Consider the following 14,428-nt stretch of genomic DNA (forward strand, 5'->3'; position numbering starts at 1 on the left):
TCACTTGCTGCATTTTCAGATACAATTTTTAAAAATTATAAATATACTGTTCTCTTTCATTTTCTTGTTTAGCTGTGCTTAGTTTGTAAGTTTTTTATAGTACAAACAAATTCTTTGAGGTTAGGTAAGTAAATTGTAAAGTGTGCTCTTTACAATGTCAACCTCTAACCTTATGTAAAATGTGACCAGCATATTAATATCTGCTCCAGTTTTTAGGTATTTTGAATTTTAAATGGTTGATGGTTTCTTCTGAGTTGTAAACATTTTTAAGTGTTTTAATAAACACTTTTGTTGGTATTTGCATTTCAATTTTATCAAACAGTATTTAATTGGTCTTATTTTTCAGAAGTATAGGAGCGTGTCAGTGGGGGCTGAAGAATATATTTATGAACAAACAAGGTATGGCATAAGCTTTGCAGTGTTTTGACTGGCATCAGGCAGGAATGTACTGGGGGCCTGTGTCTACTTCCCCCCCTTCCTTTCTTCACCCTGGGCTACCTGCAGGGCTCCCTGGATGCTGCCAAGCATCAGTCTCCCCCTTATTCTCTTGCTCATGTTAGCTCTTGGATCTGACCAGTTTATATCTTCATCCGTTGTCTTCCCTCAGCATTGCTTCAAACTCAGTTCCCCTGAAGCCCCCAACCCCTGCCCAATATATGCAAGATGAAAACTGTTGAGAGGTTCCCCAGGTAAAAGAATATAGCTTTGATAGTTGTGAAAAATATTTTCAGGATGGGAGAATACACTAGTCATATGTCCAAAAGCTTCAAAAAATAAAGTTTGAAAAGAATACTGTTGTATATGTATGTAGCATGGGCAAACACTGCAGACTGCCTTTATCTAGTAAAGACTATAATCACTAAAGTTTTTAAATTGATGTTATATTTCATACTTGTGAATGGTTCTGTTTATATCTGCGAAATTACTCTCACTTTAGAATCATGAAACATGCCTACGTAGTTTTTGTGGATCTGCAACTGTGGTGAAGGTTCCTTGCAGCTTGATATTTTTTCTGAAGGATGTTAAAACAATCATTAACTGCAGTGAGTCATTATATAGGCAGAAGATATGAAACTGATATTTAGCAAATGCTCACTTAATACATATTGAACATTTGTAAAATTGAATCCTGAAGCATTGGTAATATTACCAATTCTCACACATTTAAGTCTTTCATGTTTCAGCTCAGGTCTTAATAAGAATGGGACCTCTGAATGCACATTAAGAAAACTTCTAGGAAAGATGTATATAGTTTACCTGGAAGTGGGATGCTCAGAAAAGAGAATTTCAGATTGAAAAATGAAGTTGCGAGTATGAAAGTAATTGGAAGCCTGCTCAAATATCTCTTAGTGATTAAACAGGGGTTTAGTTGGGATTCATGGCGAGGTTCAAAATAGTTTTATAATAATTTGAGTGACTGCAATAAGTTTTCAGAGTGAGAGTAATCCTCCTACTATAAGGCATGCTTTGCTTGCCAGTTGGAAACAAGAAGAAAATTCTCAAGTGGTACTGCACAGAGGCTCCAAAACTAGCGACATGCAATGTGTCAGGGATTTACATTTTTTGCCTGAAACCTACAGTATGTCAGGGAATAGAAGACCAGCCCTTGGCAGAGTGTAGGCAGTTCTGTTAAGGCATTGTATGTGTCTGATCATTCTAAGCCCTTCTCAGCACACATTCTTTCTTTTGGTTCTGCTCTGGTACTGCTTAAATACTTTGCTGAATTAGAACCTTTGTGAAAGTACTGTATCTCCAGTTCATGAGGACTCTTTGCATTAAGGTTCCTATGCAGTTTGAACAAAACTTGCTTTGTCTTTAGGGTTTTTTGCCAAATCAACATTATTTTCATTTCAGAGAATATGAGGAGCTGCAGGCATAATTTTTATTGGATTATTGTTCAAATCCATTATTGGAGGTGGTGGCTGAAGAGGCTCAGTGAGAATTGTTTGCAGCTAACAGTTCACTAGTTAATTGAGTCTTAACTTTTCATGGTTTGAGAAATGCTTTGAAGTTGGAAAGTTCTTCTGTGAAGGGGAGGGTCTTTTTAAGATCTAAAATTTCAACACAAATACTAACTGGTTTTCCTTGGTATTTTTCTAAAGAGAGATTGCTTGATTGAAGATAAAGCTCAACGCCGTCACTTCATTTGTCTAATTTTGAAAAGAAAGCTTATGAAACCCTTGTTTTATATTGTCTTTAAACAAATGAACTTACTGTCCCTTTTTTCTATCTTTGTATCTTCGTTCTTTGAACTGTGGCTGAAAGTAGCAGTTGGACTTTCCATTCTCTATGTCCATCTTTTGTAATATATTTTATTCTGGTTGGGTTTTTAAAAAAATTATTCATTAATTTCTCTTTCTGCAACACTTCTAAGTATAAATGTCTATGGAGTTGATTTTGTGCAGATCATACTGAATCCCCTCTTTGTGGGGTACACAGTCTTACAATTCATAATGCTTCCTTTCAGAGAAAGTACAGATATAGCCTTTGATCCAAGGAACTTACAGTCCAGATAGTTTTACGCTTGATTGTGGGATTTGATGAAGTTGAAAAAAGAAAATTGCAATTTTAAATTGCCATGTGATGTTTCCTGGAATTTTGTTATTAGCTTCTTATGCCTTATACATAGCAATAATTACACAATGAAAGAGAAAAAGAGAAAGTGATATGGATTTTGTGGGTGTTTCTCTCCTTGTCTTTCAGCAGCACTTTTCAGTATACGCTAGAAGCCACCAAGTCTCTGCGTCAAAAGCAAGGGGAGGGACCCATGACCTACTTGAACAAAGGACAGTTCTACGCCATCACCCTGAGCGAGACAGGGGACAACAAATGCTTCCGGCATCCCATCAGCAAAGTCAGGGTATGGTCCCTTCTCTTTCCTAGGTGGGAATGCAGCTCTGCAGATAGATGTGGTTGTGGTGATTGGCTAACCTTTTTTTTTCTTGGGGGAAGGGCAGAGCAAGCTAATTCTCATGCTCCATGTAAAGGTGGGAGAGCACCTTGTTGATGGTAGTAACAAATGTTTTGCTGTCCAGTTGTTTCAGAATGTGATCTTATGAGTGAATGATAGCCTCAGTTTATAGTTTGGCAGAATGGTGATTACATAGATACTACACTTAACACTAGTGAACTTGCTGCTATGAATAAAGCAAAGAAGTCCAAGATCTGCCATATCTACTGTGTAGTTCATCTTCACTTCATCAGCTGCTTTCCAGTGCATTTCAGAGAAAATGTGAAGAGTTGAAGCCATCGTTTGTGACATAAATTTTAAATAATTTTCATTGTGTAAGTGTGAGCTTTCCCTTGACATTTACCCAGAAGTGTAACAAAATTAATGATTTGCATCTTGGATTCTATGTGTAGGACTGTAGTTTGTGTATTCAGCAACATCTACCTGGTGAATGGACCTCCTGATTTCCTTGCTAATGTTTTTGAGTTAACAAATCCTAACCCAGTAACCTTGGAATGAACAATGAGCCCTGTAAGTTTTACCCTGAAGCTGGCAGGGCTGCATATGTATGAGGCTGCAAAAATGTTCCCATCCAAGTACATGAAGCACTCTAGAAATGTTTTGACTTTAGTCAAAGGAAACAATGAAAGTCAATGTGAGCAGTGAAGCAGACAACAACCTATATGTTTCTATCCCACATGAAGTTTAGAGAGACTCTTCCTAAACAGAAGCAATGATTTGGAAACCTGAATTGGCAGTTAATTTTTAGCTTGGTTTCCCTAGGACGTGAGGCTGTTGGCTGAATCTGATCTAAAGCTTCTCTGTTGCTGTATAATCTTTCACTTCCCTTTCCCTGCCACCCATTCCTTCCCATTTTGTGGTTCCAGCTCTAGCACTTGTAGAGCTGAAACAGAAATCAGGAGGTCACTGCTCTGACTGAAAACCAGTCCTCATATGCCTGGTTCAGTGCACTGCCACATGAGTTTTGAAGCTGTTGCAGCAGAAGGGTGGAAATTATAAAGAAGAGGTGAGACCACATCCTTCTGGAAGATGTAGTTGACAGAAGATTGTGAAACCGTGTGTGACTTTCACAATCATCTTCTGTTTGCCAGGCCCCTACTCAAGTGACTGTTGAATTTATTTCCAATTCAATCCAAAGCTAACAGAGGGGCAAGAGGTTTTGAAGGTATTAAACCTCTATAAGTTCCCTGTAAGTGGTTTTTAAAAGCATTAGTGCTGTGCTTGGTAGAAAAGCGAGGCTGCATGGCCAGTTCTGGTTAGTGCATCAGCTGGCCAGCCACACACACGATGTCCACCCAGCAGGTACAGGCATAACACAGGACTCCTTCACAGTGTGTGCTCCATGTCTCATGCCCATGGAGAGGCTAGATAGACATGGAAGATGTGCTGATGGTGTTCAGCTTTTATAGGTGGGATGTAGAAGGTCACACAGAGTACATGAAAGGTTATGGTGGTGACTGTGTGGGGGGACATAGATGATGAATCAATTGTGATCCACCTCCTTGGCTTATAAAGTAGCTTCATAGTGATTTTTTTTTTGTGCTTACTGTCTCAGGGTGAAAGTAAAATAGGATATTTAAAAGTGAAGTTTTTGTTCTTTGTTACTTATTTTCACTTAATTTTAATTGGTATGATCATTCTTTCATTGTTTTGTCTTGTTTTGCTTGCCTACTGCAGGGCTTTTTCAAAAAGTCTATATTGCTTGTATAAAATTTTACATAAAATTTCAATCTATTTCCTTTGAATCACAATTTAACAAAGCGAATTCAGAATGTGAATTGAAAACTTCAACAAAATTCAGTAAAAAGGTACACTGAGTTTGTCATTAAACACATATATGCAAGAGTCTTGCTCTCAAAAAGAGTATTTGGACTGTGTATACTAAACTAAAAATGTCTTGCCTTTAGCCAGTGAAGCTGACTTTTTAGAACTAAGAATATGATTAAGTTTTATTTTGACTATCAAGAACATAATCCTTGGCCTTGCATTATTTTACAACTACATTTCTTCTGTCCTGAGTCTTTAAGTACATTGTAGTATTGGACTGATTAAAACCCAATCTTCTACAACCAAAGTACTGGGAGAGGGTGGTGGCTGGATCAGAATTAGAGGCGTATGGAGATTTTAATTATTGTGTTTCTGACTATTAATTATTTTAACTAATGTGACTCTGGTGTTATTTTTCATAGAGTGTGGTCATGGTTGTTTTCAGTGAGGATAAAAACAGAGATGAACAGCTGAAATATTGGAAGTACTGGCATTCCCGGCAGCACACAGCTAAACAGAGAGTCCTTGACATTGGTGAGTGGAAGATCATCTCCAGATGTTTCAGGGAAAATTTCAGATATGGAAAACTCTGGTGCCTTGCACAGGAATATGGTGGAAGATACTGGCAATGGCTTCATGGCTTCTGCCACAGTTTTTAGCAATGAGTCATTCCTGCTAGGACTGTGTGATCTATGGAGCTGGATAGGGACCATGCAGAAGGAATGGTTCTCAATATTTGCACAGAAGAGCTACCCCTTGCATGTGTGTTTAGTGGTGTACCACACTGGGAAATCAAGGTGTGCACCTCCTCAGGTGTGGCAGAGTGTCTGTTCCCTTTATTTTATCAAGGGGCGATTCAGTCTTTGATCCAGCAACAGTTATGTTAGCTAATTGATGTGGAATTGCAGCCTGAGAATGCGGATGTCATCATTGTGGTGGCTGCAAAGCAGCGTGCAGGATTCCTATACCCATAGAGTTTGAGTCTCAGTGTCAGCAGCGAGGGAGAAGCAGGTTCTGGTGTGCTATCCTGAGAGACCTGTTTACCCCATCTGAAGTGTTTATAAGCCCATTTCAGCCCCAGCTGTGCTGCCCGCATGCTCGGCAGATTTTAGCAGAGGAAGAGCACGTAGGTGCTGCCAAGGAGCCTGAAGTTGAAGTCGGTGGCAGTGTCTAGACATCAAGCGCTTCTCCCCTCCCACGGGCAGTTTACATATGCAGCCATCTGAGCGGATTCCAGTCAAAGGAGTCGGCAAGACCAAAGCAACAAAGTCTATCTTGTTTTGACCGCCTGAGGGAACCAAACCATTGAACGGCAGGAATGAGAGGGGGCAGAGAGGGGGGCTAAACCAAGGCAGGGTTCCTGGCAGAGAACATTTGGAGACTTCAGGGGGCGATTGAACGTCAGGGTGATCAGGGAATCTGTCCCCAGGCAGTCCTAATCACTGTACTGCCTGTAGATTTTCAAATGCTGCAGTTTCCACTCAGCCTGGGTGTTATTTAAGGTCAAGTGTATTTTGTCCAAGCAGCTCTTCCAGAATCTCCTCTGCCTCTTATCATTATTCTGGCTGAACTGTTTCATTAACTTTTTTCCTTCTTCCCTTTTCCCCATTTTCTCTTCTTGCCCATTGGGGTACCTAATGCAGTAAAACCACAACCCCGGACTAAATGACTTTTATCATGACACATTAAAAGAAGAAATAGGCCACGTCACAGCCCTTTCTGAAGGCTGCCTGTTTTTTTGTGCTAGTCCCTACAAGCTTGTGGTGGTAATGCTCATACTTTTGAAAGGTATGTGCTGAGCAGCTTTCTCCACTGTAGTGCCAGCACCCTCTGACTCCACTGCACTTGTGTTGTCCTGGCACATTTCAGTTGCCTTACCCCAACAAGTTAATTTACGACACATATTCTGTAAAATAGTGCCCTGCAAAATAGGTGCTGTGCATGAGCTGTGTTTACCTGTGTTAAAGTGAATGTGTTTTAATTTCCCATTAGTTTGAGCTGAAATAGCTCTGTGCTGACTTTTGAGGCACTCTGGTGCATATTCTTTATTTGCACGGCAAACATGAGCAAAGCACAGTGTAGTAAGACTTACTGATATAACACTTCTTGTGAGATACAAGAGCTGTAAGAGCATGGTTCACCTCAATTTTCAGAAAAAAAAATAAAACCTGAATGTTGCTCAGTAGTGTTTCTTGAGAACAACCGAAATACAGCTTTAGGTCTTACAAGTATGGTATTTCTGATGTACATTTCATTTTCTTTGGCCCTTGCATTATGGCTAACTGGCTTTTTAGGCCAGAATGGCTTCTGATTATTTTTCCCATGCAAGTATCAAGATGCATTTAGCAAAATTTTCTAGTTTCATCATCAAATGAGTTGCTAACTGAGCAACTTAATCCAAATTTGAAGTTGGTCCTGCTTCAGCCAGATAACCTCCAGGGGTCCCTTCCATGCAAAATTATATTGAATGGCTCTATGAAGATTTCCCTTTATGTTTAAAATTCAGATCCCTGAAGGGGTCCTCTAAATACTGAGTTAATATTTGTTTAATATTTTGCTAAGTTAATGTTTGAGTAACAAGTCTCTTTGTTAACTACACAGGCCCTGTGTAGGTAGCAAAGAAAATTAAGTGTCCATAACTCTGCATCACCTCTTCCATGGGTGTTACTCTTATTTTAATTTGATGTTTGTAGCCTGTTTAACATCTGTGAATCCTTTTTAATTGTTTATGAATGGACTTTTAATCTAGAGCATGATGTGCTCCTTAGCAGGCAGAGGATCAAATTAATTTGGGATGCTCTAGTTCCAGCTGTTCAAATCTTAGACAGATGGGGGGACTGTGCTTGTGCTGCTTTGCATAGTGACAGGGATCTGTGTGTTTGCTTTCTGGACTGCTATTATATTCTATTATAGAGAAAATAGTGGCTTGCTTCTTCACTCCAGACACACAGGGGTCACTGCTTTTGTTTGTTTTGTGTACTGGCTGGGAGGAAGGATACTTCAATGGATTAGGTGCAGTGACAGGTCTGAAGATGTGTTGATATTAATAAGATAAACATATATTTACATGTATTGAAGTCCTTAGCACTTAATAAATAAACGTGGGGGCTTGACACTTACTAAGCAAGAAGGTAAGGTATTTTCCAAAATTTAGGCTATATACTATGATTGATTTTTCTGAAGAAGGAGTAAGGTGCATGTTTACTTTTTTTAGGAGGAATAAGGGGGGCAGGGGGAAAACAGCTGTATTTTCACAGTGTTGTGACATTGGATCACTAGATTTTTCTTTTAAAATAATGTGGATGCTGATTATTTAGAATAAGTGGAATAATTTGACATACTGGAACAGGTTCAAATATGAAGAGTGGGTGTGGAGGCTTTGTGCTCCAAAGAAACTTACCCTTTTTTTTTCAGGATAGTTTGTATTATTTATGTGCACAATACAAAAGTATGCCATGACATGTAATGCATGATTAATATTTAACATTAAAAATTTGCCATTGTTTAATATGCAATTTATGTAACAAAAGAGGAAATAATTCCTGTGCAGCCATTTATTGCACATTGAACAACCCTGATTTTCTCCTTCTAGTAACTCACAGCAGAAGAGGAAAAGTTGTAGGCACTAACAGCTTTCAAATATTGAGGTGTAAATGCTTTCTTAATCAACTGAGGAGCCTTCTTGAATTGCCTGTAAATTGGGGGAATAGGATGCACTTCTGCTTTTTAACAGAATGTCGAATAGGCACTCCATGAGATTTGTGTATAGCAATTCAAGGAGAGGCATGTGTTGAGAGAAAGGAAGGGTTGGTGGGAGGTGAGGTTCCAACAGCCTTTTAAGACAAGAAAGCAGCAGGTGTTTCTATGAGACATCTTGTGTGTCTTTCCAAAGTGCACCTATACAGCATGCTCATATGCAGCAGTCAGTTGCATGAAGCACTTTCTGGTGAATCATAAATTTGACGTGGGTGGATTTATGCACATGTGTATTAAACTATTATGTGTCTTCTAATTCCTCTCATTTGCATCCCCACACTGAATTTCGACAGTGAAGCCAATGACTTCAGTTAGAAGGAGGTCTGAGTTCAAGGTGGGAATGAAAAGTCTGCCTGCCCTCTCAAACATTGTTAATTTGCTACATCACCGAATATCTTGTGCTGTTCCTATGGTCTAAACAGTGATTTTTTAAAAAAAAAATTATTATATCCAAAATCATTCATGTGTCCCAGGGACACAATTTTATTTGCCCAGTGAGATGCCAGTGTCCTTGTGTTTCAAATGAGAGAAAAGTATACTGGTTGCCTGTCTCAAATATGAAATAATTCTTCTTGCAACAATCTTTTTTTCTTACAAATTATTTTAGAGCAATTATTACCTAGAAATTATTTTTGGAGACCAAGAGTTTAGGCAAAGGGAATGGATATTTCAACCATTTGTGTGTCTCACAGAATACAAAAACATTCTTTCTATAATTGATTACAAAGCTAAGAATCAGCATGCTTCTGAAGGACAGATTTGGGCAAACTTCAGATCAGGAGTGTGATCTCAGCCTTCTGGCACTGAGTCCAATTGCAACCCTTGAGGGATTCTTAGGAAATGTTTGTCCCGGAGAGAGTTGTTCCATTTGTGAATGATCTGGAAGTTCCTTTAATCAAGCAGATATTATCTGGTATGTCTCTTAATCTTTAATTAAAAAGAAAATGTGTTAAACTGTCCAGCAAAGTGAGAGAAAAGCAATGCTTGTTCCTCTTTTCAATTATAAGGATGACTTGGGAGTTGTCTGCTTTACTGTTTTTTGGGGAGGGTTAGTCAACTTTGAAATCTTCCTCCCTTTTGTTTTTCATTCCTTCCAAAATGCTAGTTTATTGATGATAATAATAACAACAACACATGGGGAAGAAGTGAGAAGAAAGTTCAGATTTTATAGTCAGACAAATTAAACTTATTTTTTTGTTTGTTTGTTTGCTGTTTTAGTAGCATACATACTTTGGAAAAGGATCTTTGTGGCTTTGATTCTTTGTGGGGCATTTTTTGTTGGTTTGGATTTTTGATAATGATTTTAATAATACATAAATATTAATCTAGCATCAAGTGCAGTAATTTCTGTGAAAGTTGAAATGCACTCTGATTTCCTCAAGTCATAACTCTTAGACTTCTGGAAAGCTTTAAGATTTACCATTTTTTTTTCTTAATATCAAGGTTTGAACAGTCCCTTTAAATGCTTCAGTAGTTTTCACTTAATTTTCCATTTTTGACCATTCCTTGGCCAAGCTAATGAGTGCACTGACTCCTTGCCAGTAGAATCACACTTACTCCTTTTTGAGAGCCAACAACATTTTGCAAGAACATTAGCTGGTGATATACTATGCATAAGACTCAGGTTTCATTATATTACCTCTTTGCAATTAAGATTATTCATAATTAATAATAAACTATATAAGAGGTAGTTTTGATGCACTAGACAACCCATCTTAAGGAAAGAAGTACTATGAGTTTTAAAACAAAGTTCAATTTTTTCATGACTCTTGTTTTTTTGTTTTTTTGGTTTTTTTCACAGCTGATTACAAGGAGAGTTTTAATACCATTGGAAATATTGAAGAAATTGCATTCAATGCTGTGTCCTTTACTTGGGATGTCAATGAGGAGGCAAAGGTAAGAAAAAGCCATGCAGATGGCATCCCTTTATAAGTACCATCCATTGCTAAGCACTGTTCCACTTTTCTCCTTTCTGACAAATAAGAGGGCTTGTTGGTAGGTGCCTAGCCTGAGAAACAGTAAAAGATTTTTTCCTATTTGCAAAGCGAGGTGTAAGAGACAAGCTGTATGTTTTCTCTCTCTAAATTATCAGCTTTCTTTCTACACTCTAAGCATCTCCAATAGCCAATATTCTGTAAGTTAGACTATGCCTTCTTTTGTGCTGGTACCATTATTTTTTATATCATTACACAGACTGTATTTGCAATTGGGAATGAACGTATTTTTGAGGACTGAGGCTTTTTTTAACTTTTTTTTTTAATGGTCAAGTACCCTCAGGCATGAGGTTTTTTCATTCAGGAATGTGACTGTTAAGTGGACCTATAAACCAAGACATCAGAACACCTTAACTAGTTTCTTGCAGATAAGGTTGTACAAAGGCTGTCAGAGTGCTTCAACTGCATGGACTAGTGTGGGAGAAATGAAAAACCGCCGGTAATTATAAGAAGAAGTTGGCCCCCGGAAAGCAAACAACAAGGGAAATAGGCTGTGTAAAATGAGTGGGGGTAATGCAGTACTCTTGAGGATGTAGAGTTAATAAACAGCAAACACTGGGCTGGCAAACTCCTGATAGTGTTTTCATGTTGAATACAAAATGTCCAATGTTCAAGTAAAGCTATGAATCTTTCAAATGCAAACACATCTTCATGCACAATTGCCCACTGCATTTCAAGCAGCATTAGAGAGACTGCATCCTCAGAATGAACCCTCTGACAACTTGTACTGAGCACTGAGTGGTGGTGTTAACACTAACTGTCCTGACACCTGAGTGAAGATGCTGACTGCTTATAGTAACAGGGTTTTTAATCTCTGATGTGCATCTTAAAAGTCAAGACAATAGTTCTGAAAATCACCCAGCTCTTTCAAAAGCAGGCCTTGATAAACAGAGTTGTACTTGGCCCAGTTGCTAATGGCCCTGTATTTACTCATGTAGTGATTACATTTTCACTGTGCCAAATATTTCCCTATTATGTGTTTCCATTTCAAAATACAGCTGTAAGTTGTCCTCTACAGTCACAACAGGCAACTGTTGTGTGCCTGTGGAATCACTGTGCAAGCAAATACTGATTTGAGATCTCCAACACAGCAGTCTTTCTCAAGGACCTTTACAGGAGCACTACCAGAGCTAGCATATGGCAGTCTTGTCCCAGGACTGGTAGCTCTCTAAGGCATTTGCAGCTCCAAGCTAGACTTAGCAAGACACCCATGTTGATCTAGGAACAAGGAAGTCATATCCAGTAATGTCAGGCATTAACCTCGGACTTTTTTTTCACTCTGTTTACTTGGCTCTCGCTTTGGGTGCCAGAAAATTAAGAACACAACTCTTGCAAGGATCACTGGAAATAAAACTAAGAGCTAAGATTTTAAAATAAAGACTCTTACTGGATTCAAGAAGCATTAGGAGTAAAATTTAAGCTGCTTGTATTTTTGCAGGAAATAGTTATTAAAATGCAAATTGGCTTATGCATATTTATTTTGGGGTATTACATATCTGATCTTTTAGGAACTTGAACTGTAAATATATTGATAAGAGAGGATTTATAACATGCTTTAATGTTTGGCTATAAGCATAAATCAGATTGTATGTGAAAGCTTATCATCTTGTCTTCACTAAAGTGCTTCCCTCTCCACACACACTTATGGACATGCTTGTTCCTGTTGGAAAGTATAATACAATAACTGGTTGCCCTGGGTCTGGGGATTCCCATAGGATGCCCCTGCAGTATTGGAAAGCTGTGGGTTCTGAGGCAAATCACCAAAGGCTGTTTTTTCTCCAGCAATTACCTCATCCATGGGAGATGAAGAATTTCAAGGCGTAATTACAGACTCCCTTTTCCTAAGCTTTTTGAATGATGATCTTTCAACTGGCTCCATTGTTTCTGTTCAGTATTGTTTTCTGTTTTCACCACACTTTCAAGATTAAAACTTAACCCCCTCAGGGGCACAAAAGCCTTTTTTTTTTCCAAGTCAGATAAAAGCGGCACATAACAGTTCTTCTCAGGGAGTCTGAGATGGGATGTGATGCAGGACTCTACTGGCCCTGGAAGAAGCAAAGAAAAACTTTTTTGGAAGTGCACGGGGGAGCGATGTGGAAAATCAAACAAGCAGTAGAAATCACCTAACCAAATATACATCTCTCTCCTGGGAAACTAAATCCCACATTTAGAAGATCTATCTTGAGCATTAGATTGCTCACTTACCTACTCCATCTGGATGGCAGCTAATTTAAAGCCCTATTTTTCCTCATTTGAAATCAGGCAGAGCAGGCCTTCCCCTCAGAGCCCTGCCAGGATGAGGGTATGAGAATGGGTGAGGCAGCCAGAATCTGCCAGCTACAGTAAGCCTGATAAGGGTTGGTAAGGCACCACCTCATGTGGATCTTAGTGGAACAAACAGGAATCCAGAGGGTACAGGTAGGGGCCTCTCTCTCTTGTCCCAGTAATGTCAATGGAACTGGGCTGTTGGCTCCAGTTCACCATGCTTGGTGTGTCATCTTCCAACTGCTACTTGGCACAACAAGTCAATGGGAATGGAATCTTGCAGTCAAGTGCATGTCAAGATGTGGAATAATCACACTTTCTGTGAACTATGCAAAAAGCACCAAAGTCAGAAACACCACTCTGCTAGTGTTTTCTCTGCTGTGCCTGGTTGGCAGCAGCAGTCCCTTTGCCTTCTGGCAGAGCAGACTTAGTCCTGGCATATCCTTACCCTTTCCTAGAACAACATCCTTTTGTGCTGAGGCTCTTATCTAAAGGTCACTGTGGGGCTTGTGGTTCAGAGCAGGATCCAGGAAAATGAGGGGAAGGCTCTACAGCCATGTCAAACTCAGTACTTTCTTAAGACAAAAATTGCTGTAAGGGAGCAGGGGTAGGAAGAGAAGAACAGTTTTGTACAATCCATCTTTGTTTCCCTCCTGTATTTAATTCTGTTACAAATATGTAACATTTATGAGTAAGGTGATTTGTCATCTCCCTTTGGTTGAACCCAAATGCTATGTTTGGTATTTTTAAAGGAGTTCTTTTTAAAAAAGATGAGGAAACAAACAACAATTAACAAGAGTTGGCTGACTTTTAAACTATCTTTTGCAAGTGTCTTTATAATATACTAAAAGCTACATATTTGCCTTCTGCCCTATAGAGAATTTGGCTGCAGCGTCTGGCCAGTTGACAGAGTTCTAGTGGAGGCTCTTAAATAGAGCTCAGCTTAATTTCTGAGAGACATTCATCTGTCTGCTTGCAGTGTTAGCTCTGAGAGGTTAGTTTGCAAGAAAGATAATTAAAGAGACAGAATTCTCTTGGTCAAAGGATCATATATTTGTCATAAACCATACCAGCTCCTTGAGATATGTCTTCTCTCTGGTAGGTACTTGGCACATTTAAATTGGCTATGATGATGTTACTTCTGAAACAATTAATTGCATATTTTTATGGAAAGTACTTTTTAGCCTTAAAATCAACAGTTTAGCATCTTCAATCAACAGTTGCTATCAAAAAAAAAAAATGCCACCTTAAAGAGACAAACAGTTTTCAGTGAAATCAAGAGATTACAGATTTCTGCTAAGCACTGCTACTTGAACATGCAATAAACAGACATATTTGTGGCTGTGTTATTCAGGCAGGTGCTGGCAGATGAGTGAGAAGATTTCAGTGAGTGCAGGAGTTGTGTATACTTGCGTGCAATCAGTGGCCTGCTATATTTAACCAAAATGTAGATCTTTAATCCAAAGTATGCTGAAACCTCTGGGAACCTTTCCAGTTATTTAATGAGTTTTGGCATAGCTTATACCGTAATAAGCCGTTTTCAAAGAGTGAGTGATTTGCAGGATTAGATTCTGGGATATTGTGGACCAAAGTGAGCTCCAATTCCAGTGGGAACAATGGTAAAGTCAAGCTTATAGAGCAGCACTATCTCTAGCAATAATTTGTATTGTGACAA

At 38.8% G+C, this 14,428-nt stretch overlaps 1 protein-coding gene across 7 annotated transcripts in view; it reads left to right on the top strand.

The window, feature by feature from the left end:
- The window catches only part of GRHL2 (grainyhead like transcription factor 2), a 63,940-nt gene that overhangs the window by 19,571 nt on the left and 29,941 nt on the right, over window positions 1-14,428 (top strand). For 5 of the 7 annotated variants that reach the window (XM_079301120.1, XM_079301122.1, XM_079301121.1 and 2 more), the window contains 4 exons: window positions 347-399; window positions 2,704-2,860; window positions 5,161-5,272; window positions 10,296-10,390. In XM_079301120.1, the coding sequence (XP_079157246.1) occupies window positions 347-399; window positions 2,704-2,860; window positions 5,161-5,272; window positions 10,296-10,390 (417 nt within the window). The remainder of the gene's footprint in view (window positions 1-346; window positions 400-2,703; window positions 2,861-5,160; window positions 5,273-10,295; window positions 10,391-14,428) is intronic. The other 2 variants (XM_079301123.1, XM_079301125.1) reach the window with 1 other exon arrangement.

This window comes from Erithacus rubecula, assembly GCF_903797595.1.
Source record: "Erithacus rubecula genome assembly, chromosome: 3".
Taxonomy (NCBI): Eukaryota; Metazoa; Chordata; class Aves; order Passeriformes; family Muscicapidae; genus Erithacus; species Erithacus rubecula.